The sequence below is a fragment of the Betta splendens genome, chromosome 4, assembly GCF_900634795.4.
Source record: "Betta splendens chromosome 4, fBetSpl5.4, whole genome shotgun sequence".
In the NCBI taxonomy this organism is placed as follows: Eukaryota; Metazoa; Chordata; class Actinopteri; order Anabantiformes; family Osphronemidae; genus Betta; species Betta splendens.
This window is the reverse complement of record NC_040884.2, coordinates 30,731,132-30,757,323: the sequence shown is the minus strand read 5'-3', so window position 1 is coordinate 30,757,323 and position 26,192 is coordinate 30,731,132. Positions and strand designations below refer to the sequence as shown.

The window sequence follows — 26,192 nt, the reverse complement described above, 5'->3', positions numbered from 1 at the left end:
ACAAGCAACAACAAGTGTCAAGGAACGCTCGGATGAGGACCCAAATGCACAGCAAAACACAGGTTGACGGTGATCAGACGGTGGTTTATTCCAGATTTTAGGCAGAGGCAGCGTCAGAAACAGGCAAGGTTCATACACGAAATCCAGCATACAGCACCAATTCGTCAGGCGGAGAATCGTGGTCAGGCAGGCAAACGAGTTCGGTAACGTGCAGAGCAGAGAACGGGGTACACAAAACACGGCCGGACAGGAACAGCGAACTGGGAACAACGGTAAACACACAAACAACGATCTGGCGGGGAACTGAGGACACTGGTGGTGGTTAAATGCAACGTGACTTGATTACTGATACAGTGCAGGTGTGGATAACGATCAGGTGAAGCAGGGACAGCTGTGACAAGAACAAAACCCGGAAGTAAAGCTAAAACAGGAACAGAAACCAGGAGATTACCAAAATAAAACAGGAACAACTAGACACAAAACCCAGATCGTGACAGTACCCCCCTCTCAAGGGCGGATTCCAGACGACCAAAAAAAAAACAACAAACCTGAGCAGGGCGGGCGGAGGGAGGACCGGCGGAGGGACAGAACCAAAGACAACCCGCACAGAACACGGACAGAGCGGGCGGAGGGCGGACTGGGGGGAGGGCAAAACGGGAACCCCCATAAAACAAAACTCACGCCCAAACACGCCAAACCAGAGAACCTAACAGAAAAACAAACAAGACCGAGTCCCAAAATCAAGAAGACAACACGAATGTCCGTGAAACAAGAACAGAGTCCATGACCAGGAAAACAACAACGACGTCTCGCCGCTCCCTCTTAAGGCGGGTGGAGACGCGGTGAGATCCTGCCCAGCCGCCGCTGAGGCAGAGGGGCACACCCAGTGCCCTTGGGCTTGGCCAGCGTCCACGGGGACCCCCCCGAACGGCGATGTCCTCCTGGCGGATGCTGATCTAGGAGGTTGAGGAGTCGAGGCGGACGGCGCCGCAGGAGGCAGCGCCATCCAAGCAGCATGCTGCGCCGAGGGCGAGGCCACCCGTCCAGCAGCAGAGGCAGAGACAAAGACAGACGTGGAGCCGAGCCGCCAGGAACCGATGCAGGTGCGGCCAGAACTGCGACGGGCGCGACCCCCTCCTGGAGGTCCGCCGGAGCTGCCGCTGGCGCGACCCCCTCCTGGAGGTCCGCCGGAGCTGCCGCTGGCGCGACCCCCTCCTGGAGGTCCGCCGGAGCTGCGGCTGGCGCGACCCCCTCCTGGAGGTCCGCCGGAGCTGCGGCTGGCGCGACCCCCTCCTGGAGGTCCGCCGGAGCTGCGGCTGGCGCGACCCCCTCCTGGAGGTCCGCCGGAGCTGCCGCTGGCGCGACCCCCTCCTGGAGGTCCGCAGGAGCTGCAGCTGGCGCGACCCCCTCCTGGAGGTCCGCAGGAGCTGCAGCTGGCGCCGCCTCCTCCTGGAGGTCCGCAGGAGCTGCAGCAGGCGCCGCCTCCTCCTGGAGGCCGGCGGGCGCTGCGGCTCCGAGGGTGACCGGGACTGGAACGGCCGCTACAGGGCCGACGGGAACCGGACCAGGGATGGGAACGACCTCTACATGGCCTACAGGGACTAGAACGGCATCTGCTTGGCCGACAGGGACTGGAACGGCATCTACTTGGCCGACAGGGACTGGAACGGCATCTACTTGGCCGACAGGGACTGGAACGGCATCTACTTGGCCGACAGGGACTGGAACGGCATCTACTTGGCCGACAGGGACTGGAACGGCATCTATTTGGCCGACAGGGACTGGAACGGCATCTATTTGGCCGACAGGGACTGGAACGGCATCTACTTGGCCGACAGGGACTGGAACGGCATCAACATGGCCGACAGGGACAAGAACTGGATCTGGAACGGCCTCAACATGGCCGACAGGGACAGGAACTGGATCTGGAACGGCCTCAACATGGCCGACAGGGACAGGAACTGGATCTGGAACGGCCTCAACATGGCCGACTGGAACGGCCGCAACATGGCCGACAGGAACAGGAACGGGGACTGGAACGGCCGCAACATGGCCGACAGGAACTGGGACGGCGTCCCCTCCGGAGCCGGCATGACTGCTTACAGCTGCCGAGCTCGACGGAGGAGACGTCGGGCCTGATCGGGTGTGCACAGCACCCGTTCGACAGGTGGAGTCCTCTGACTGGGGTAAGACCTGCGCGTGACTGGACTGAACTGGGACAGGAGCGTGACTGGACTGAACTGGGACAGGAGCGTGACTGGACTGAACTGGGACAGAGCTCGACTGGACTGGGCTCGACTGGACTGGGCTCGACTGGACTGGGCTCGACTGGACTGGAACCTGAACTGGGCTCGACTGGGCTGGAACCTGAACTGGGCTCGACTGGGCTGGAACCTGAACTGGGCTCGACTGGGCTGGAACCTGAACTGGGCTCGACTGGGCTGGAACCTGGACTGGGCTCGACTGGACTGAGACCTGGACTGGGCTCGACTGGACTGAGACCTGGACTGGGCTCGACTGGACGGGAACCGGGACTGGGCTCGACTGGACGGGAACCGGGACTGGGCTCGACTGGACGGGAACCGGGACTGGACTCGACTGAACTGGAACCGGGACTGGAGACTGAACAGCTCGCGGCTGGACTGGAGACTGAACAGCTCGCGGCTGGACTGGAGACTGAACAGCTCGCGGCTGGACTGGAGACTGAACAGCTCGCGGCTGGACTGGAGACTGAACAGCTCGCGGCTGGGCTGGAGACTGAACGGAACGCGGCTGAGCTGGGGACCACGGAGACAGGGGACCGCACGAGTGCAGGAAATCCTCCCAGCGGAGCAAACGTGGGGCTGGGCAGGCTGGTGCAATCGTGACGGTCCGACGGGGCTGGGAGGAGGAAACCGAAACCATCGGCGGTGCGACCGGCGCTGGCGTGGTGCGGAGCGCGTCGCTTAGCTCCTCGAACCTCGCGCACAGCCGCTCATAGAGGCGACGAACACTGGGGCGCTCTAACGCGCTGTCATCGTCCTCCAGCGTCAATATCGCCACCTCCACGGCGCTGCGCTGGTCCTCCGGGTTAATCGCCCGTCGTAATCCTCCGCGAGGATTTGAAAATAAACGCGTAGGTCGCTGGGTAGCTCGGCGCAGGTGAACTCCATACTTCCTCGCAGGTGAAGGAGACTCGCCGCCAAAAAAAAAAAAACAAGGAACAAAACAGTCACTGACCTGGGCGACGGCTGAGTGCTGGCTGGGTCCAAGTTGGGCCAGATCGTTCTGTCAAGGAACGCTCGGATGAGGACCCAAATGCACAGCAAAACACAGGTTGACGGTGATCAGACGGTGGTTTATTCCAGATTTTAGGCAGAGGCAGCGTCAGAAACAGGCAAGGTTCATACACGAAATCCAGCATACAGCACCAATTCGTCAGGCGGAGAATCGTGGTCAGGCAGGCAAACGAGTTCGGTAACGTGCAGAGCAGAGAACGGGGTACACAAAACACGGCCGGACAGGAACAGCGAACTGGGAACAACGGTAAACACACAAACAACGATCTGGCGGGGAACTGAGGACACTGGTGGTGGTTAAATGCAACGTGACTTGATTACTGATACAGTGCAGGTGTGGATAACGATCAGGTGAAGCAGGGACAGCTGTGACAAGAACAAAACCCGGAAGTAAAGCTAAAACAGGAACAGAAACCAGGAGATTACCAAAATAAAACAGGAACAACTAGACACAAAACCCAGATCGTGACAACAAGCAACAACAGAGCACAGGCAGGATGGTAGGACCAGGGACTGGATGCAGGCAGGATGGTTGGATCCACAGCTGCCCATCACAGACACCAAACTTTGAGTCCTATGATACCTGTAGGTGAGGACAGAGAGGGAGAGAGAGTGGGGGGAGAGAGAGAGAGAGAGAGAGAGAGAGAGAGAGAGAGAGGAGAGAAGCACAACTACTGGAGAGAAAGAGACAAGGTTAGTTAAACATGGGACAATGATGGGAGGTTATTGGACAGAGGAGGTAGAAGGAAACAGAGGAGCTCAGTGTATAAATTAAGTCCCCCAGCAGTCTATGTCTATTGCAGCTTAACTAAGAGATGGTTCCTGTGACTAAAAATAATTGCCAGTGACCTGAACCATGTCCTGAGTGTGTCAGCTTCTCGAACCTGAAGAGGGAGCTGGTTCCAGAGGAGAGGAGCTTGGTAGCTAAAAGCTCCGCCCCCTGTTCTACATTTAAACACTCTAGAAACCACAAGTAGCCCAGCGCATCAAGATGCATCTGCCCACATAATAAAATAAACAACAACTCAAGCCAGGGCAAAGTCTTTCAAATAGATAGAAACACCTGATGACAGTCCAGACTTCGAGTCCTGCCCATTCTCCACAGAGCAGGAGGAATCCAAGAGTTCAGGTAAAGGTAGCTGGGGCGGAGTCCACACAGGTAAAGGTGGGGGTTCCAACTAAACTGGAGGTGTTGGGAGTACTGGTGGAACTGGTGTGGTGGCGGGTGGTAGAAGGCCTGACAGAGTGTTCAAGGTGTTTGACTGAGCAAGCGAAGAAAGGGGGATTTGTGTGGGAGTGTGTTGTGGATGAGTAATGTATGGTTTCATACGGTTGTAGTGTATGATCTTGGCTTTGGCCTGAGGCTTAGTCACGTCACGAACCTCAAAATTGACAGGGGTGGAGCTACTGGAGGGGCATATCGACCGCAAGACCTCATAAGGGCCCACCCAACGGTGGTCTAGTTTGTTGTGTCGGTGGTCAGGGTCATCCACCAGAACCAAATCACCCTTGTTGTATGGTATATATTTCAAATGGCGATCATAGTTCCCAGAAAGCGACTGCAGTACGATAAGCATAAGCTAGCTTCTTGTGCAATGTGCGTGCATAGGCGGCAGGTGTACCAGCAGTAGCTGAACTGTAAGTGTCATTGTCCTGTAGTAGTGTATGCATGGGGACACGGGCTTCCCGGCCATGAGCTAAAAAGAAAGGGGAATGTCTTGTGCTAGTGTGTTTAGCTGTATTATAAGCCAATGCAATTTGTGGAAGGCACATGTCCCACTCTGAACCCGGGTCAAAAATAAATTTGGAGAGCTTGTCTTTAAATGTCCGATTAAAACGTTCAACAGCACCATCACACTGAGCATGGTAAAGGGATGTGCAGAGTTTCTTGACTGACATCAAGGTACAAAGCTGTTTTATGAGGTCGGTCTCAAACTGTCTACCCTGATCTAAGTGAAGGGCCTCAGGAACACCATGCTGTGGAATGTAGTGGTTGAAGATGCAACCTGCCACTGAAACTGCAGTCTGATCCTTTAACGGTTACAGATTGACAAATTGGTGAACAGGTCCATCATCACTAGAACATAGCGGTTGCCTCTGGTTGAAATAGGCAACTCTGTTATATCTGCAGCCACAATCTGGAATGGACGCTCTGGCGAGATTGGGATGAGGGGTGCCTGTTGTCTGGGCACCGGGGAGCGTTGTGATTGACAAGCTGGGCACTGAGACCAGTCTCTGCCAATGTCCGAGGACATGCGCGGCCAGTAAAAGGACTCCATAGCTCTGTTTAGTGTCTTAGCCTGGCCGTAGTTACCAGAACATGGGTGTCCATGGACATGTTTAAGTATGTCTGGGATCATCGATGTGGGGATAATCACCTGCCAGGTATCACAACCTGAGTTGTTTATGTGCCTACACAGCATCCCATCGGTAATGCTAAGTCAGCTAAACTGTGTCCACAGTTTCCTAAGATATGGGGAAGCATTGCGTAGCCTCCATAATGGCGGTCTATGCCCTACTTCTACCCAAAAGAGCACCATTGACAAGTCTGGGTCTGACCTATGTTTTTCCCTCACATTCCAATCGCTTTGTATTAGAACAAGATTAGATGTTGTTTTATCTGGAGGAGTTGTTACCAAAAGACCATTCCCGGTCGCCCTTGTTGTTTGTGTGTGTATTGAAACTGGGTCTTCCTGTAAAGGTAGTGACGTGGTCTGCGTGACCACAAAAAGGGTGGACACAATGTCCCACGCAGGGTTACCAGATTGTACAAGATGAGCGTTAAGGTGTTTCGCCCCATCACGGTGAATGACCTGCCAATCGTAAAGGTCTAATTCAATGGCCCAGCGAGAATCGTGCCAGTGGGATCGTGATCTAGGGATAGTTTCTTCAACCCGACCAGAGATTAAATGGGTGACATTCCAGCTAGTGGCGAAAATGACGAACCGACCATACAATGGTAAATAGTTCCCGATCAAAAATAAACCATTTTCTCTTTGACGCCGATAAAACGTAATTGGCGTAAGCAAAGAAGCGTTCCTTCCCGTCCACCTGTTATGACAGGACAGAACTGACAGACTGCAGGGACGCATCTGTGTGTAGTAGGAAGGGAGCTGAAAGGTCTGGGAAGGCCACAATAGGTGATGAAGTCAGTGCATGTTTTAAAACATTGAAAGCTTCATCAGCTTCAGGTGACCATGCAAAAGAAACACCCTTATACGTGAGGTGGTGCAGGGGTTCTGCTGTCCGTGCAAAGTTTTTGATGAATCTACGATAATATGAGCACAGACCTAGAAAAGCCCTGATCTGCGTGGCTGATGTTGGAATGGGCCTTGTTTTAACCTTGTCAATGTTCATGGGTCAGGCTCCACTCCAGCAGTGGAAACACGATGACCCAGGAAGGTGACAGAGGGACGGGCCAGCTGGCATTTAGGTGGTTTAAGTTTAAGACCAGTTGCGCGGAATTGCTGGAAAACCTCACGTAGGTGCAGTAAGTGTTGCTCAAAGTCAGCACTGTAGACAATAATTTCGTCCAGGTAGATCAAACAAATGCTCCAGTGTAAACCAAGGAGCATGAGTTCCATTAACCATGCACCATGCGCACCTTGCAAAAGTGATGAAGCCCGCTGCCAGTAGAAAAAGCTGTTTTTCCTTGTCGTGTCAATGAAGTGGAACCAGCAGTCAAATCAATTGTGCTAAACACTTTAGCATCCGAAAGTCTGTCAAGGGTATCATCGACACGCGGAAGGGGATGTGAGTCTTTAATCGTAACCTCATTAAGCCGCCTGTAATCAACACAGAAGCGATGTGTGCCGTCCTTCTTCTGGACAAGCACAACTGGGGCTGACCAGGGACTGTGAGACTCTTGAGAGATTATATTGTGTTCCAAAAGGCTTTTCACCTCCTTCTGCAATATTGCTTGAGTAGCAGGTGACGTTTTGTATGGGCGAAGCTTTATTGGGGAAGCATCCCCAGCGTTAATGCTGTGTGTGATTAAGTTAGTCTTGCCATAACGAGAATGAGAACTGAAAATGTCAGCAAATTCTGTCAGAATTTTCTTGAGCTGTATCCGCTCCCCAACATTTAACTGTCATTGTGTGATGTCTGAGCAAACATTTCTCTCTGTTTGGGTCAGTGATCATCCCCCCACGCGTTCCTTTTTATTCCTCAGCTGCTTATCCTGGTACCAATACACTAAAGGCAGCTGCTTGTCATTCTCTCTTCTCGTGCACACTAAAATGATATTTTAGTTTTGCTCTGCTGTGTGTGAGAGATTGTGCTTATCTACATTGTTGTGCTCTATAAGACTTTCCTTGGAGAGGTCAATCTTTATGGAACTAAATTGGGCCCATATGTCTTGAAAGAAAAATTTAATTTGAAACTGAAAGCTTAAATACTTGTGTTGAAAAATGAAAAAACTTGTGTATGCAAACTTTTCAATTAAAATATATTTTCAGCTTCAGTTTTTATGTTTTAACGATAGGAATACTGGGTTTCCTAAATATACCAGTTTCATCTACAAGGTGTTCAAATGACCTGCTTGGCTACCTGCCTGTGTAAAGTGCTTTAGTCACTTTATGTAGGTGGATCAACAGGCCTCACAGTCGCAGGAGCAGCACAGCTCTGAACTCCAAGGTATATGTTGGGCAAACGCTTAGAAGCCAACTTCAGGGCTCAGTGTGTTTACAACAAGTCAGTCTGTGTGTGTGTGTGTGTGTGTGTATGTGCGTGCGTGTATTTGTGTGTGCGGGCAACAGCCTGGTGACTGCAATTATGAAGTTATAGAAATTATTGGATAACAGAAAATGAGAGGGGGCTGTGAGAGAGATAATGTGATGTGTGAGAGAGCGCAAGTTTCTGCCAGAACAGCGCAGAGAAAATTAAAAAAACCGGTAGTAAACAACAGCTCGATAAACTATTGGTCAATAAATATAAATAAATAACTACCTCATCTTGCGGACAACAATCAACCATTTACCATTCTGGATAACACAGAAGAAAGTTTCGAGTACATCAACGAGTGCTTCGAGCGTGTGGTAATAGGGAAGAAAGACACGGCTCCAAACAAAAGATCCGGTCCGTCTGACTCACCTGAGTCACCTGGAGCTTGCTCGGCGGATAAAAACAACACAGACATCCTGAAGTTCATAGAAAATAAAGCTAGAAAGTTTCGACGCGCATTCCAGGCCCTCCGTGACTCCCTGGAGTTCAGCCAGCAGCAGGTGGTTTCCCTCGCCACAGAGAACGAGGCCCTGAAGGGAACGGTGCAGTCCCTGAAGGAGGATGTGGCTCAGCTAGCGGCAGAAAATAAAAAAATAAAAGAAGGCATCATTGATCTGCAGGCCCGCAGCATGAGGGACAGCCTGGTGTTCTCGGGGATTCCGGAACATGTGGAGAAAAACATGGAAACCACCGTTAAAAACTTTCTCAAACAACAGATGAAGCTTCCAGCTGATATTGTGGACAACATGGCGTTCCATTGTGCTCATCGCCTTGGAGCAAGACGACCCGATGGCCAGCGCCCTCGACCCATCGTTGCCAAGTTTCATGACTTTAAGCAGAAGGAACTGGTTAAGAGCAGCAGCTGAAGGGAACCGACTACAGCGTCAACGACCAGTTCCCCAAGGAGATCCTCGACCGCCGCCGATGACTGTTCCCCATCCGTAAAAGTTCATGGCAAAAGGCTGCAGGGCTGTCATCAGCGTCGACAAACTGTACGTCAACGGAGAGCTCTACCGGGACCGGGAAGCAACTCCATGGCTGCACTAACAGGTGGTATGTAAAAAAAGGGTTTAATATAAAAGGTTTGTTAAAAGAAAATATTAGATGCAAAGGTAACTAAGTGTCATGGCTTTACAACTAATATTCAAACTCGTTCTCTCGCAGATGTCTCACCTAAATGTTTGTCATTTTAATGTCACTCACTTCACGGTTTGAAAAGTGCTCATCAAGCTCATCACTTTCCTTCCACTTCAATTTTCCTTTCCTTTCCTTTTTTCCATCACCTACTTTCACTCCACACTGTTCATCCCTTTATTTTCAATTTATTTCTTACATAGTCAGCCAGCTATGTAGCCCTGCAGCAGCAACACACAAACATCTACTGCACAGGCACAACAAGTTCAGTCACACACCTAACATCTGTCACACTACATACACACAAGACTAGTGATCCACAGCAGTCAGGTAAGATATGACACCACTGAAGATTGTCACTTGGAATGTGCGTGGAATCAATAAGAAGGAGAAACGATTTAAAACATTTAACCATTTGAAAACCCTACAAGCAGACATTGCTTTACTACAAGAAACTCATATTCCCAAAACTACAGATTACACTCTGGCATCAACAGAGTTCCCACATGCTTACTTAGCCGGTTACAATTCTAAACAAAGAGGGTCGCCATCCTGATAAATAGAAAGATTACCTTTAGTCACAATGATACTTTTGACCATCCAGAAGAAAGATAAATAATCATTTATATCTTGATATCGTATCATCTTGATATGATATGATATGATATGATATGATATGATATGATATGATATGATATGATATGATATGATATGATATGATATGATATGATATGATATGATATGATATGAATATTGCATAGCTAATGTGTATGGTGTATGGTGACGACCTCTTTTTTTGTCACAGCTTCTTCACATCACTGTCTGCTCACTCTGGTTCCAAACTTATAGTAGGAGGGGACTTTAATATAGTATTTAACCCAGAGTTGGACAGGCTAAGCAAAGCTGTGACCAACAGAAAATCAGTACAGACCTTAAAACAGTACATGGATGATTTCGGTCAATGTGACACATGGCATTCTCTTCATCCTACCTCCAGGGAATATACGTTCCTCTCGGCCAGTTCACCACTCTCATTCCTGTATAGATTATATTTTAGTAAACAACTCAGTCTTACAAAATGTCTCTAACACCACTGTTCACTCCATCACAATCAGTGATCATGCACCAGTGTCCATGTCTTTGATTAAGACAGTTACACCATCAACCAGTAATTGGAGGTTTAATACATCATTATTTAAGACTTCATCAGCTATGTGAGGAGAGAATGGGCAAACTTTGTGGAAATCAACAATACACCAGGAACCTCACCCTGTGTTCTCTGGGAGACTGGGAAGGCAGTTATGTGTGGTAGAATAATTTCATATTCATCACAAACACAAAACCATTCACACACACACACTCACACTCACACCTACGGGCAATGGAGAGAGGCCAATCAACCTAATGCACGTCTTTGGAATGTGGGAGGAAGCCGGAGAACCCGGAGAGAACCCACACAAACACGGGGAGAAGGTGTAAACTCCACACAGAAAGGCACCAGGGCCGCCTCCGGGAATCGAACCCAGAACCTTCTTGCCGTGAGGCGACAGTGCTACCCATCGCACCACCCAGCCGCCCCAAAAATAAATAAATAAAATAAAATCCCTAGAGATTAAATATGCTGCCTCTCCAACCAATGATGTCCTAGAAAACCTAAGAAATCTAAAGCTGAAATTAAATAATTTAATCTCAGTTTCAGATAGATCAGTTACGCTAAGAAAACTTAACCTCGCTAACAAATGTGGTATATTTTTAGCCAACCCATTAAAAAAGAATAAAGAAAAACATATCATCCATTCAATAACTAATAAGAAAAGGAATATTACTCATAATCCCCATGAAAAATAAATAATGATACCTTTTAAAAAGTTTTATTAAAGAGTTATATATGTCCCAAATAGATCCATCCACCTCAGCCATAGAGGCGTTTCTGAATAAACTAGAACTGCCAAAGTTAAAGGAAGAACAAACCAGAATGCTAGACTCGTTGTCTTTGGCAGAACTGCATGAAGCTCTGCAAGAGATGCCAAATAAAAAAGCTCCAGGGCCAGATAGATTCCCAACTGAATTTTATAAGGAGTTCTGGTCCATGCGCGCAACCAGCTTTTATAAAATGGTAGTTGAAGTTAAAAAAGAGCATTAATTACCCACAAATATGAATTCAGCCTCTATAAGCCTGCTCCAAAAACCAAGAAAAGACCCTACGCTTCCTTTAAGTTACAGACCAATTTTACTAATAAATGTAGATCTACAAATAGTGTGTAAAGCACTTGCTAGAAGATTAGAAAAAATCGCTTCATATACTGTATATTTCACTCTCATCAAACAGGCTTCATTAAAGGCAGACAATCAACAAACAATATGAACAGAATAATCAACTTAATGATTATGTAACCACCCATAAACTAGAGTCAGCCATCGTCTCCTTAGATGCAGAAAAAAGCTTTCGATAAAGTAAACTGGAAGTTTTTTAGCCACTCTGCGTAAATTCGGCATTAGGAAATCATTCATTGACTGGATCCAAATATTATACAACTCAGCAAACGCCGCAGTCAGAACAAACAACCAGATCTCACCAAGGTTTAATCTGCATAGAGGGACAAGACAGGGCTGCCCGCTTTCTCCGTCACTATTTGCAATATTTATTGAACCTGTAGCCGCAGCAATAAGACAGCATGAAGGAATTACTGGAATATCGACCAAATCAGTAAATCATAAAATAAGTTTATATGCTGACGATGTGTTACTGTTTCTCCTGGAGCCACAGACGTCTCTTCCTACAACTATCAGCCTCATAGATGAATTCTCAGGACTTTCGGAATACTCTATTAACTGGACCAAATCTATAGTGCTACCACTTAACCTTAAGGTGAATAACATCTCTTCTACCACACTCCACTCAGGGAAAATTAAATACTTGGGCATTGAATTGTCGTCTAGTCTATCAGAGCTTATTGATCTAAACTACAAACCATTATTAAAACAAATAGAAGCCAACTTCAAAAGATGGCATTTCTTACCCATTTTACTTACCATAAAAATGATGATCTTGCCAAAAATTAATTACATATCCTCAATGATTTCGACTCAGCAAGGCCAGGTGTGGTTTAAGACATTAGACCCATACATCTCACAGTTTCTATGGAAAACCAAGGCACCACGATTAGTTAAAAAACTTGATGCTGTGGCCTAGGACTACCTAACTTTCACCACTATTTTCTTGCCAACAGACTGAACCATGTCCACAAATGGATAAAACCCATGCCAGCAGACTCCTCCTGCATAGACAGTGAACAAACATTTTGTGGAAATATTAAAGTTGCCGATCTGCCCTTTATCAGCACCAAAATCAAACATCATAGTTGTTACCAGAGCATTAGCATAAAAGCATCTCTGACAGCCTGGTGGGATTTAATTATATATCAGGGAAAAGGACAGTATCAAAAATCTATATTTAAATTTCCAATGTTGATCAGACAGTGAGCCTTCCGATCTCTAAATGGGAAGCTGATCTGGGCATCACCACTAATCAGACGTTCTGGAATAAGATATGTTCTAATTTATTAGAATGATATGATGAATGATGAATTTACAACTAATACAAGATGAAATTTTTCATAGAACACATTATACAGGACAAAGGATGTTTCAAATTGGTCTCACAAACTCAAACATTTGCCTTCACTGTAACACAGATAACACAACAGATAGATTCCTACATGCATTCTGGTCATGGTCACCTGTGCAGTAATTTTGGCAAAGAGTATGTGAACACCTGTCAACCTGGTTAAACTGTCCAATCCCAGCAGCCCCTGCGCTTTGTCTTCTAGGAGACCTAAGTGGGCTTGATCTAGAGACAAACTCATCACACACACTTCTTTCTGCCCTCTGTGTCGCAAAGAAAATCATCATTATGAACTGGAAAACTAAAAAGAAATTAAGCATTGCTCAGTACTCGAGCAGCCTGTTAGATTACACCACCGTAGACACATTTTCTGCTTGTTCAAATTAATAATTATAATAATTATTAACCAAAACTATACTGATTCATTCCATTTCCAGGTAGAGATGCGTGGAGCTCCGGTGCTGCATCGTGTCTGGCACAGTGGTGGGGGGATGCCTGGTGGTTGGGAGTGCCTGCCTGCCTAAGGAACCGGGACAACGGGGCTGGTGGATTCTGGGCTGGCCGCAGGGGTCCCCAGCAGTGGGGGTTTGGTGACTGCTGGGACCGGCAGTCCAGTGCCAGAGTAGGGCCCTTTGAGGGTTGTCGTGTGCCTCTCTCCGGGAAGCGGAGGCGGGCCTCCCTGCCAGTGTGCGGGGGCAGACCTGGGGATGGAGACCTGGGTGACCTGTGTCCAGGGAGTCCCTCCTGGGATGTGTGTGTCTCCTCTGGGACGCTGCCCCTGCTCGTGCCGGGAGCTGCCTGCTCTAGCGGTCCGATGCCCTTTGGTCATCGGGCCCTTCAGGCTGGCTCTCATTGCACAACTGCAGAGTATGTGTGTAGGTTTGAGTGGAGCACTACACAGGGCTGTCATAGTCTGGGCTTTTGTGTTATGTTTTATTTTGAAGTCACTTCCGGTTTTTGTTGTCACTCCACATCCCGCTTTACATTCTTGTATGCTTGTGTGCCCTGTATTTAAGCACAAGCACTTACCTGAGTTCTCCGCCAGATTGTTTGGCTGTTCCAGCATTCAGCTTTCTCAGCTTACCTGTTGTCACTCTGTTTGATTACGATTCGTCTCCTGGATTTTGTGCGCGGGTGCCAGGTAAAAGCCCAGGCTCACCACTAATTCGGAGGCTAGTGGTGAGCCGTACTATCTGTCCAGAAGCCCCCACGCAATCCCTGATTACAGTGACTCTTAGTTCGGGCTTCAACTCCATCCAGCAGCCCGTGTTTATTGATTCCGGGGTGGATGCCAGTCTCATGGATACAGAAATGGCATAACGGCTAGGGGTGGAGTTGTCACCGATCTCACCCACTCTGGAGACCATGGCGTTGGAAGGACGCTGCCTTTGGTGGGTTACTCACCACACGGCTCTGGTCACGATGGCTTTTCCCGACGACCACATCGAGAGCATCGTGTTTCTGGTGGTACCAGCATGCTACCACCCCATCGTTTTCGGCCACACCTGGCTATGGTTACACAACCCCCGGCTTTATTGGAGAACAGGAGAGATCGAAGAATGGGGTCCGGACTTCTCCCGGACCTGCCGCCGGGGACCCAACAACCAACTCGGTCAGGATCACAGAAGCGCCATCTGAGAAGGTATGCTTGGCTAACGTACCTGAGTGTTACCATAATTTATGGTCTGTGTTTAGCAAGCAGCGCCACATCTCTTCCAACAACTTTGCTGTTAACCTGCGACCTGGCACGACACAGGAGCGCGAGGCCATACGTGCCTATCTGGATGAGGCGTTGGCTGTGGGTCTTATCCGTCCATCCTGCGGGAGCGGGCTTCTTCTTTGTAGGGAAGAAGGAAGGCTCGCCTCGCCCATGCATTGACTATAGTGGGCTTAACGAGGTGACGGTTCAGGATTCCTACCCTCTGCCACTTCTTTCCTCTGAGCTTTTGCCAGTGGCCAAGGTTTTCACCAAGCTGGATCCTCGCAAAGTTTATCACCTGGTGAGCTGCAAGTGAGGGGGATGAGTGGAAGACTGCATTCAATACGCCTAACGGGCATTTTGAGTATCTGGTCATGCCTTTTGGGCTGACCAATGCACCGGCCGTTTTTCAGGGGCTGGGGAATAACATTTTAGGGCCCATGACAAACGACTTTGTGTTTGTCTACCATGACAACATTTTGATATTTTCCAGAGACGATGAGGAACCATGTCCGTTGTGTAAGCTGAAAAATGTGAGTTTCACACAGAAACAGTATCATTTTCAGGGTTTGTCCTCTCCCAGGGGCAGGTCCTGATGGACCCTGCAAAGACCCGAGCGGTGGAGGAGTGGCCGACCCCACAGAAGTAGCGAGAGGAGCAATGCTTCCTGGGATTTGCGAACTTCTACTGCCGGTTCATCCGGCACTTCAGCTCGTTGGCCACGCTCTTACATCTCCCAAGGCTCCCTTTCATTGGACGGAAGAAGCTGAGGGGACTTTCCGCTAGCTAAAGGAAAGCTTCACTTCAGAGCATCAGAGTAGTGTTCATGGGTCTCCTTTGGCCTCATCCTTGACTCCGACCTCATACAAGAGTTCCATCGGCTTGGGTCTCGGGGTCATCAGTCTGCGCTGCTTTCTGGTTTTCAACCTGTGCCTGTAATTGAACAAAAGAAACATTTAGCCTCTTATCTGCTACCACGAGTCTCCGAAGCTGTGAATGTGGGTCCGCCATCTCTGTTCTAACAATGCTTGTGACAGGCGAGCATTAGCATACTTGACCGAGAGAATGGGCAAGTGTGACAGAGGGTTGAGGATGGGTCTGGCTGCGCTGCGTGTGGTGCCTAGGTGGGCGGGTTTCGGGAGGTGCTGCGATCCCTGCCTGGGGCCTCCCCATTAATGAGATTAAGCGAATGGCGTGGTTGTAAAAATCTATCTGAGAGTGCATGGGTTCACGTGTGATTGACTAGTACTGAGAGTTTGTGGTAGTGTGTGTCAATGTATGTGTGGGTGTGCGTCTGTGTATGTGTGAGTGTGTATGCGTGTGGTGCGGTTAGTTTGTTGGGGGTCCCGTTTTCCGCCCGGGGTACATGGATCCGCTACCTGGGTGGTTTCTCTTCTGCCGGCCCTCATCAATTGCCAGCCTTATGCTGCGAGCCTGATGTGGTGCCAGGGACTATGGTCGGGCTGACTGAGGTTGAGACCCACTCTGGGCGCAGGGGCATCTCCTAGCGGGCTCCCTACGGGCCGTGGGTTCTTGGACTCCACTCTCTCAGGCCGACCCTCCCACTGGGGGGAGTGTTTGCGTGTGTGTGTGTGTGGCCCACTCTGGCCTTGGGTGCTGTCTCTGTGGGTGCTGCAGCTCTGCCTGGTTGGCTCTGTGTGGGCAGCTTGGGTCGCAACACCCGCCCCCCTGGAACTGAAGGTGTGTGGGCTCCCTGGCTGCTAGGGTTCTTTCTTCTGCTCGTTGGCTGGGTGTTGTGGCTGAGCTCTTCCCATCATTCTGGCTTTCACAAGTGGCATTGTTCATGAACCAAAGTTTGCCTCACCCTTTGGGTGAACAATGTTAAGCTACTTTACTAGCCTTGTAGTGGGACACTGAACACCTGAGCTGATAAAAAGGCTTTCTAAACCTAACTGTAAGTATTACTGATACGTATCACTACCAAGATCAATAATGTGTAAATATGGAAATTGTGATGATGTATGTCATAGCTATTATTAAGTAATATGAGATTATGTATAACAATGCATATGTGTATGTATATAATATATAGATATATTTGTATGAGTATGTGCACATACCTTAACACTATTATTGGTATTAGTATTAATCTCAAAGGTAAACCACAGTACAGATGTTTAGTTATGAATGTGTTAGCCTAAGGTACATCCCTACTGATTGTTTGCTTAACTGATTTGCTAGGTTTCAGCAGCTGGTTGCATCCCCACAATCACCCCCCACCCCCATGATGATTAAGATTGTCTAAATAAAACATAAAAATTAAATTAAACAATTAATTAATTTCTACAGTTATCCAATACCAATAATGACATTTATTAATTGTTCAATATATTTGCAGGGTAGCAATAGCTTCTTTGTGCGAGTCGAGAACCCACTTTGCTTTTCATTTAGGAGAGTAATAAGGGTTTGTAGAGAAGTCTTTAGATATGGTTTCCTTAGTGGGTCCTGACGTCCCATAACCTGGACCTCCATTGTGTGGCTTTTTGTCTCAGCTCAGCTGCCTTTGTTCCGTGTTAACGCTGGGGTGGGAGGTGCTTTGTTGTGTGTCTGTTTCCACTGTGACTGGTAAATCATGAAAAGATAAGCAGATATTTGCCTGTTTTACTCTCTCTGTTTCTCCTTGTCTTCTTCCTCTCACTCCTTATTTTGCCCCTCTTGTTTTTTATTTTCTCTTTTTCACCTTTTATTAAATCCCTCCATCATCATTGCATATAAACTCTTTCTCACCACTCAGATCAACGGGAAGGTTGGTTTCTTCACTCTTTATCCTCCTAAAGATGAGGCCTGGCAGACAGGAGCCGTGCAGCGCTAGCATCTAGTGTGCGCCTCAGGCCCGTCCCGGCCTCTTTTCCAGGACCCCATCATGCACCTGTTCTCTTGCTCCTCCTACTGTATTAATGTTGCCTTGCATGCATCCCATGATGCTCTCTGCAACCTGTCTCTGGCGTTTTGTGAAATGAGCACGTGTGATTTGATTTATAATTTTTATAACTGCCCTTTCCTTCTGATCAACGACTGATGAAAACCATCCACTGTGCCAGTGGATGTTTTCCCCATACCCATCCCCATACACAAACTATGAGTCAGGAAGCCGACTCATAGTTTGTGCTCAGTTCACAAAGCCCCAAAATCTAGTCCAGCATGCTGCTCAGTCTTGGCTCTCGGGACTTCTCTTCTCTCACCCGCTGCCTGACCATCATCATGCGGCAGCTGCTTTTACAGGAACCAGGCCCTGCTTTTATCTGTGGGCTCCAAGAGAACAAAACTGCCTCTAATGCGTTGAATGCATGTGGTGGATGTTAGACTGAAGGGCCGCCTGAAAAGTGACTTCATTTGAGCTTTATGTAGTATTATTGTAGGAAATAAAATAACACAAAGATAAGATGTGAATGATTTTGCATGTTATCAACCAGACAAAACTATATTCTGGCCTGAATTATTAGATAAAGTAGATTTGATTTTCCAAATTACAACTTTACTAGAAGCAAAAATCGGCTGAAATGCAAATGAACAGCTTTTGCTTAGAGTAAAAAGGATTTTAACAATAGGAACCTTGTGTTGAGTTCCAACAAATTCCTGTGAAGCTCTGAGTATGAAACAGGTGAGGTTAGAAACATATCTAACACATATAAGAAAGATGTACTGAGGTGTACACAAGTGCATGAACTGTCAGGACACCTGACCTGTAGCTTATTCAGGTGTAGCAGAACACCCTGACAGGAGAAGGCAGCATTAGTGGGGCCACCATCTAACAGCAGTGAGCACAAGAACCACGTTAACTCTTATGTTGTGTCAAGGTGACATCGCTGCTGTGAGTTGGAGTCTGTTTTCTCCATAACACAAGGAACAGACTTGCTCTGGGCCAAAAACAGCATCCAGCCCAGTAAAAACAGCTGGAGACGTTTGTAAGGCCTCTGCATGACCTTCTGAATAATTGTCATCATCCCTCCCTCCATTCCTCCTGCTCCAATATTCCCAGGCATGGGTTTGTCTGCATTCTGTCATTACATTAGCTGAGTGATGCCATGGTGCTAAGAGTAACATCTTTACCTCCATTGCTTCCAACTAGCTTCTAACTAACTGACTCAGTAACAGTGACTTACTGCTTGTACTAATATGGGAACATGATGCTTCCTACAGATATGTGATGATGTTCACATATGCTCTAGGATCACAATGTACAATCATACTTATCAACAAGCATCGCAGGGTCTCTTGGTCTGAACCAAGCTGAAGTTATTTCACAGAATGAAAGGTCAGAAACACATTTATTACTAAGAAGCTTAGTGTCTGAGCCTCACATCATATTACAGTATGTATTATTTCCACATACTGGATGGAAATGCTTGGAAACACAAATACAAAGGTTGAAAGTCAATTGTTCAGATCATTGCTCCCATGAGCCTCATTATTAGTTCAGCTTCAACTCAAGCTGTGTGAACATGACATGCTTCTTAAAGGCCGAGTAGTGAAGGCTTCTCATTCTACATCTGCTGTGTTTGCTGTGGTGGGGATGAGGGGTTGTTGTTGCTGTTCGGTACAGCACAGGACTAAAACTCCCCATCAAATGTGGTGTAAACCGTCAGAGCACCTCCTCTTGGTCTGCAATGCAATAACAGTCATTTGTTGATGTGTAACAACACATTTGATAACTGACTAGGACTAACCAACAGAGCTGTTTCCTCACTGATCATAGGGCAGGCTGCTGATTCCTGAGCAGACTGTGAACCAGGAGTCACAAAACCTGGCCTATGTGTGTTTATGCTTCTGGTTTAGGAGATGGAAGATGGAGAAGAGGAGAGCTGTAAGACAGGAGCAGGGAAGACATCCTTACATCCAAACCCCAAAACATAATGAAATAGCAACGACTTACTGACAATTCATTCATGACTGACTCTGTAAACCGTTCTGCCATTACTTCAGTCTGAGTTTAAAAGAGACATCCTGATACAGGTTTAGCAATGGGTCATTCATGCTGGGTCATGTTGTCGCCATCCTGATGCCTCACCCTGTCTCACCCTGGCATGCTGCATTTCAGAGCCAGCAGACGATGCTGTATTTACTACAGTAACATTTACAGGAGCCAGCAGAGCAGTGCTTCTTCTACTTCTACTACTACTACTACTTCTACTTCAGTTCATCATTAGACACAGTGGTCACATTTCTCTGCCTATGTGCCTTTAGCTGAACCAAGACGAAAAGCTTTAAAAGTCTCTGATGCAAAGTGTAAGCTCTTCAAACTCAAATGACATGTTGTGAGTCAGATAACTGGCTTAGTCCATACACTGGGGAATTCCTTTATGCCCACTCAGATCTGTTTTAAAGAAAAGAGCTAAGCATCCCTCAGTATTCTAGAGAATCCCAGTTTAATCTGTGTAGCACAGCAGGAACCCAGAGAACTACAGTTGCTTTCCAAAGGCTGTGCCCTCGACTGTTAGATCTGCCAGCGAGGAGTCTGTGTAATCGCACGTAATGCCATATTAATCTGCTTTGGTCTCACTGTGGTCCAGAGTGTGTTAGAAATATCATCATCCCAATCTGTTCTGAATGACCTTACGTGAAACACGAGAGGGAAGACTGACATGGACTGTATGATGCTACACCTGTACACAGCATGAAAATCACAGCTGGGCCCTAATGTGGAGCTATCCTTCCAAATATTCCTAAAGTATGTGTGTGAAATAATAAAACATATAAGAACATAGATAACGATAGTGACAGTGAACTGTAGTAAGCTACAGGTCAGTCCACTTAGTGAGGCCTCATCCAGCCTGACCACAGAGCAGAACAGTCGCACTGATCTATTGCCTTTTCTGTACATCTCTCCTCTATTTACCCCCGCAGTCCGTCGGGTGCCTCCCCGCTTCTCCATCCCCCCCACCAGTCATGAGGTGATGCCTGGCGGCAGTGTTAACCTGACCTGTGTGGCGGTCGGTGCCCCCATGCCGTATGTTAAATGGATAAGTGGCGAGGTGGAGCTTACCCGCAAGGAGGAGATGCCTGTTGGCCGGACCACCCTGGAGCTCACCAAAATTCACCAGTCAGCCAACTACACCTGTATGGCCATATCCTCTCTGGGCGTGATCGAGACCACAGCCCAGATCACTGTGAAAGGTCAGAAAGAATGGCACACAATCATTATTTTAGTTTACATACTACGTATGAAGGGATGGCAATCATAATCAGTAGTATAGCAGGTAGAGGTTACTTATCTTAAAGTATCAGACACAGACAGACAGTAGAGAGACCTATTGGTCTGACTGTTGGACTGTCGGTATGACTGTTTTGTTTCTAACAGCACTCCCAAAGGCACCCACGTCCCTGACTGTGACGGAAACCACGGCGACCAGTGTTACTCTGACCTGGGACTCTGGGAACCCAGAACCTGTGAACTACTATGTCATCCAGTATCATGCCAAACTGTCTGACAACAAATTCCAGGAAGTAGATGGCGTAGCCACCACTCGGTACAGCATAGGTGGCCTTAGCCCATTTTCTGAATACGAGTTTCGAGTCATGGCTGTCAACAGTGTTGGCCCGGGCCCTTCCAGCAGCATTGTGGAAACCCGTACAAGTGAGCAAGCACCCACATCACCTCCTCTTCACGTTCAGGCACGAATGCTGAGCTCCAGCACCATGCTGGTCCAGTGGGAACCTCCAGAAGAACCCAACGGCCAAATTCGGGGATATCGGGTTTACTATAGCATGCAGCATGACGACCCACTCAGTGCCTGGGACAAGCACAACACAGATGACAGCCAGCTGACCACCATCTCAGGACTAATCACAGATATCACCTACAGTGTGAGAGTGCTGGCTTTCACCTCGGTGGGAGATGGACCTCCCTCTGAGGTTCTGCAGATCAAGACCCAGCAAGGAGGTGAGAATGTGCCAAGCAATCTGAGTACTCCAGGCAGATTGTTGGCTTGTGTGTGCAAGTGTGTGACATTGCATCAGAAAGAACAGACACAGAACCTTTTAACCTCCATCCAGTAGCTTCTTCAGTCTGATGGGTGTTGGCTGAAAGCCACTCATTTGTCCACATTTAAAGTTTCCCCTACCATCGGTAAACGATGGGCTACTACTTGGCTCCTCCTCCACCGTTACATGATTGGGTGTGTCTTTCTTGTTGGACCTGTGACATGATCTTGACCTTCTTGATAAAAGAGCAGCATGATAAATGTAAGATATATTATGTCTGAGGCTTCCTGTTGTCTTCAAACGAGGCCTTTGTCATTCAGATAGAGAGCCACTGCTGAAACTGGGTGTGATGTGTTTACCCCTCCGTGGTCCTGATTTGAAGTCTTTGTTGTTTTTGTGCAGTTCCAGCTCAGCCGTCAGAGTTTGAGGCAGAAGCCGAGCTGGACTCGCGTATCATGCTGTCATGGCTTTGGCCAGTCCAGGATACAATCATTAGCTTTGAACTGCTTTACGGGGAAGCCAACAATCCCATGGACAAGGTAACAGCTCTCCTTACTGGTGATGACTTGATGAATAACACCTTTATTGGCTCTATTTTGTGATACTTTCACCCCTAATATTTGATTTGCTCTGATTAAGAAGCATTGACCAACACTAAACGTTAACATAACGTGTGCTCTGTGATGTAGCTCAGAGAGACAGTGATGGTTTCTGAGTCAAACCTGTTGCAGTGTTGTGCATGAATGAGCTTCTTTTGAAACATGTACAGTAACTGATTTGTTTTAGAGCTGAGATAAACTGTTCGGCTTAGATGGATGTTGCTAAGGTAGACTGTGGTTTAGCTACTGACCAATAAAACATGCATCTTTACTTGAATGTATTTCTCTGTTTTAAGTGTGTGGCACCTGAAGCACTAGGTTATGATGATAGTCTGCAGTTTCTCCACTAGGATTCTTGTCTCCACAGCGCCGCATCACCTTCAATCCAGCAGGCTCCTATGCAGTGGAAGGGCTCAAGCCTGACACGCTCTACAAGTTCTCTCTGGCAGCACGGTCTGAGATGGGCCTTGGAGTCTTCACACAGCCTATTGAAGCCAGGACTGTACGGTCCAGTAAGTCCTACAGCCTTATTATGTCACATGTGAAAAGAAAAACAGACATACCACAATGCAGCCTCTAGAAACAGCTGGACAGACTGAAATGAGACAAGATTTTAAGATTTCAGCTTTTACAGTATTTCCACTAACGTGAGCTAGGTTTGTTTTGTTGGTAAATAGCACAGAATGACTCTGCATCCTGGTCAGACTGTTTAGAGAGGGAACCACATGAAGTTCTTTCAACACAGAAACAGCAGCAGAGGTGTGCGTGATGTTTATTCTCTGCTTTCAATTTAGCGTTACCCAGACTTAGACTCATGAGCCTGCTGTGCGAACAGTTGGACCAACAACAAGTGTTTGTGTTTTAAACCAATAAAGACAATAAAATGACTTATGTCCTGCATCTTCCTTGCCATTGTTGTGCTACAGTCAGTAGCTACAGTGCTACAGTCGCTTGATAGCTGTCACGTGACAAATAAACAAACGATCCATAAGGATCTGTCTGAAAGAATTGCAAAGAGGCTGGTAGAGGACAAGTGAAAGTAAAACTTATTTTTACAATTAGTGAGACTTTTAAAGCAAAAAGTAACGCAGGTTCCCTAAAATGTTGTTTTAAAATGCATTTATTGTGTCAAAAAAAGTTAAAATTTAATTATTATAGTTGTTATTATTATTAATATTGTTGTTGCTGTTGTTGCTTGTTATTAATATTGTTATATTTTATTATTTTGTGGCAGAGTATAACATAAAATCAACATGTTGATATAATTTTTGAAAGTATTTATTTACAAACATACTTTACTACTTTACATACTTATGTACACAATAACACTACACACATCTACAAGAATCAAAGACCACAAATCAATTATGATTTCATGAAAAATAGATATCAGACATCATTCATTTCCTTGTTTCTCAGATCCCCCAAACCCCCTAGCTGAGCTACAGCTGTCACGGGACAAAAGAACAAAAGAACAATTTTCAATGAGGGTTGACAAAAACATGTTGGGTAGTATTTAAGAATGAAGGGACACTCTGATTCATCCATTATTTATATGCAGAGACGTTATCAGTCATTCCTCCTCCATTACAGACTGGCGGCTTAGTTGCTATGGGCTCACAGACTACACATAGTGCCTCAGTCCGCCATTGTTTTCCTCGCATACACTTACAGCACTAATATTCAATTGCCAGAGGTCCCGCTGTAGATTATTTAGAAGATAGCGAGTACTTCAGCACGCATAGTCTGATATTCGTAGTTAGTTGTATGAGCCAGAGTACAGCGCCGACGAGTTACGCCGTTTGGAGGAAGACAAAGCTGCTAGCACAGCAGAGAGCTAGCATCCAACAGAGATGTATCATGTCTCTGCACTGAGAGAAGCACAATTGAATCTGACAGACAAATGTTCAGACATTGCTTTACATTTTTAACAAACTGTTATATTACGGTATATAAATAAGTGTTTGAATAAAGACATAATTTCTAAGTTGTTTAGCAGCTTTTTATTTTGAATCAAAGCAGACAGTTGTTAGAAAGCCACAGATTTTTCATTAAGCCAAAACCTTTTTTTTTCTCCACCTGCTGTTTAGTGGTTGGCAAAACAGCCAATAATAATAATTTGTTTCATCTGATTAATCGATTAATCACAAAAGTAATCAGCAGATTAATCGATTATCAAAATAATTGTTAGTTGCAGCCCTATTTTTGACTGAGCTTATGCAGCTGCTGCCAGGTGGCGAGAGAAGGTACTACATGAAAATGACCAAATGGCTCTCTGAGAGGACTCATTACTCCCATTTGCGTTCATGATGCCGTTCACGAATGACACATTACTAGTCTGTATCCATAAAAAACAGGGAAAAGCAGCAGTATTATTTGTTTTAGTTGAAAATGGTCATATCCAACAACACCCAGAATGTATTGTGCTCTGACAAATCTTTCAACCCGTTATGACTGGACCTACCTGTTCCACCAACACCAACACTTTTCCTAGTCATAAAGCAGACAGCTGTTAGAAAGCCACAGATTCTTAATTTAGCCAAAACCCTCTTTTTTTTTCTCCACCTGCTGTTTAGTGGCAAGATGGCTTCTAAGAGTCTCTGTGACGATATGCAACCGGCCAATATTACCAAAAAAAGGATGGACTAAAAAATTTGTTTTAGTATGTATTAGAGTTGCTGCCTGCCCACCTAATGCACAGGTCAACATTAGCACTATTCCTGACAGTCCAAAACAGTGATCTCCAACCCCGGGCCATGGAGCTGTACCGGTCTGTGGATCATTGGTACCGGGCCGCAAAAGAAATCTTAACTCAAGCTCAAGGCAACAGATGAACAACCATGACTAGCTGGATCTGTGTTGTCTTTCCGTGGGTGAATGGGCTTGTACTGCATGATAATAAAACACTAACTTACAAATTGCATTAACAGGACCATCCATCCATCCATCCATCCATCCATCCATCCATCCATCCATCCATCCATCCATCCATCCATTTTCATCCGCTTATCCGGGGCCGGGTCGCGGGGGCAGCAGTCTGAGCAGAGAGTTCCAGACTTCCTTCTCCCTGGACACTTCCTCCAGCTCTTCCGGTGGGACCCCAAGACGTTCCCAGGCCAGCCGAGAGACGTAGTCTCTCTAGCGAGTCCTGGGTCTTGCTCGGGGCCTTCTACCGGTGGGACATGCCCGGAACACCTCCCCAGGGAGGCGTCCAGAAGGCATCCGAACCAGATGCCCGAGCCACCTCAACTGGCTCCTCTCGATGTGGAGGAGCAGGGACTCTACTCCGACCTCCTCCCGGGTGACAGAGCTCCTCACCTTATCTCTGAGGGAGCGCCCAGCCACCCTGCGGAGGAAGCTCATTTCAGCCGCTTGTATCCGTGACCTTGCCCTTTCGATCATGACCCAAAGCTCATGACCATAGGTGAGGGTAGGAACGTAGATTGACCGGTATATTGAGAGCTTTGCCTTTTGGCTCAGCTCCCCACGATGGACCGATACACCGACCGCATTACTGCAGCCGCCGCACCGATCTGTCTGTAAAACTCACGCTCCTTCCTTCCCTCACTCGTGAACAAGACCCCAAGATACTTAAACTCCTCCACTTGGGGCAAGAACTCTCCTCCAACCCGGAGAGAGCAAACCACCTTTTTCCGGTCAAGAACCATGGCCTCAGATTTGGAGGAACTTATTCTCATCCCAGCCGCTTCACACTCAGCTGCAAACTGCACCAGCGCACGCTGGAGGTCCTGCCCCGATGAAGCCAACAGGACAACATCATCTGCAAAAAGCAGAGATGCTATCCTGTGGTCCCCAAACCAGACCCCTCCGGCCCCTGGCTGCGTCTAGAAATTCTGCCCATAAAAATAATGAACAGAACCGGTGACGGGGCAGCCCTGCTGAAGTCCAACATGCACCGGGAACAGGTCTGACTTATTGCTGGCAATGCGAACCAAGCTCCTGCTCCGGTTGTACAGTGAGCGAACAGCCCTTAGCAAAGAGCCCTGGAATCCATACTCCCGGAGCACCCCCCACAGGATGTCACGAGGGTTGCGGTCAAATGCCTTCTCCAGATCCACAAAGCACATGTAGACTGGTTGGGCAAACTCCCACAAACCCTCAAGCACCCTGCTGAGGGTGTAAAGCTGGTCCAGCATTCCACGACCAGGCCAAATACCACATTGTTCCTCCCG

The 26,192-nt window shown here is 47.3% G+C and overlaps 1 protein-coding gene across 8 annotated transcripts in view; it reads left to right on the top strand.

The window, feature by feature from the left end:
- The window catches only part of ptprfa (protein tyrosine phosphatase receptor type Fa), a 209,463-nt gene that overhangs the window by 66,174 nt on the left and 117,097 nt on the right, over positions 1-26,192 (top strand). For 5 of the 8 annotated variants that reach the window (XR_008694380.1, XM_041070382.2, XM_029147759.3 and 2 more), the window contains 5 exons: positions 17,214-17,225; positions 20,324-20,593; positions 20,778-21,359; positions 21,803-21,939; positions 22,367-22,511. Coding sequence is in view for 7 of the 8 variants with exons in the window: in XM_041070382.2 (XP_040926316.1) it covers positions 17,214-17,225; positions 20,324-20,593; positions 20,778-21,359; positions 21,803-21,939; positions 22,367-22,511 (1,146 nt within the window). In the remaining variant the exon portion in view is untranslated. Of the gene's footprint in view, positions 1-17,213; positions 17,226-20,323; positions 20,594-20,777; positions 21,360-21,802; positions 21,940-22,349; positions 22,512-26,192 lie in introns of all 8 variants that reach the window. The other 3 variants (XM_041070385.2, XM_041070384.2, XM_055507843.1) reach the window with 2 other exon arrangements.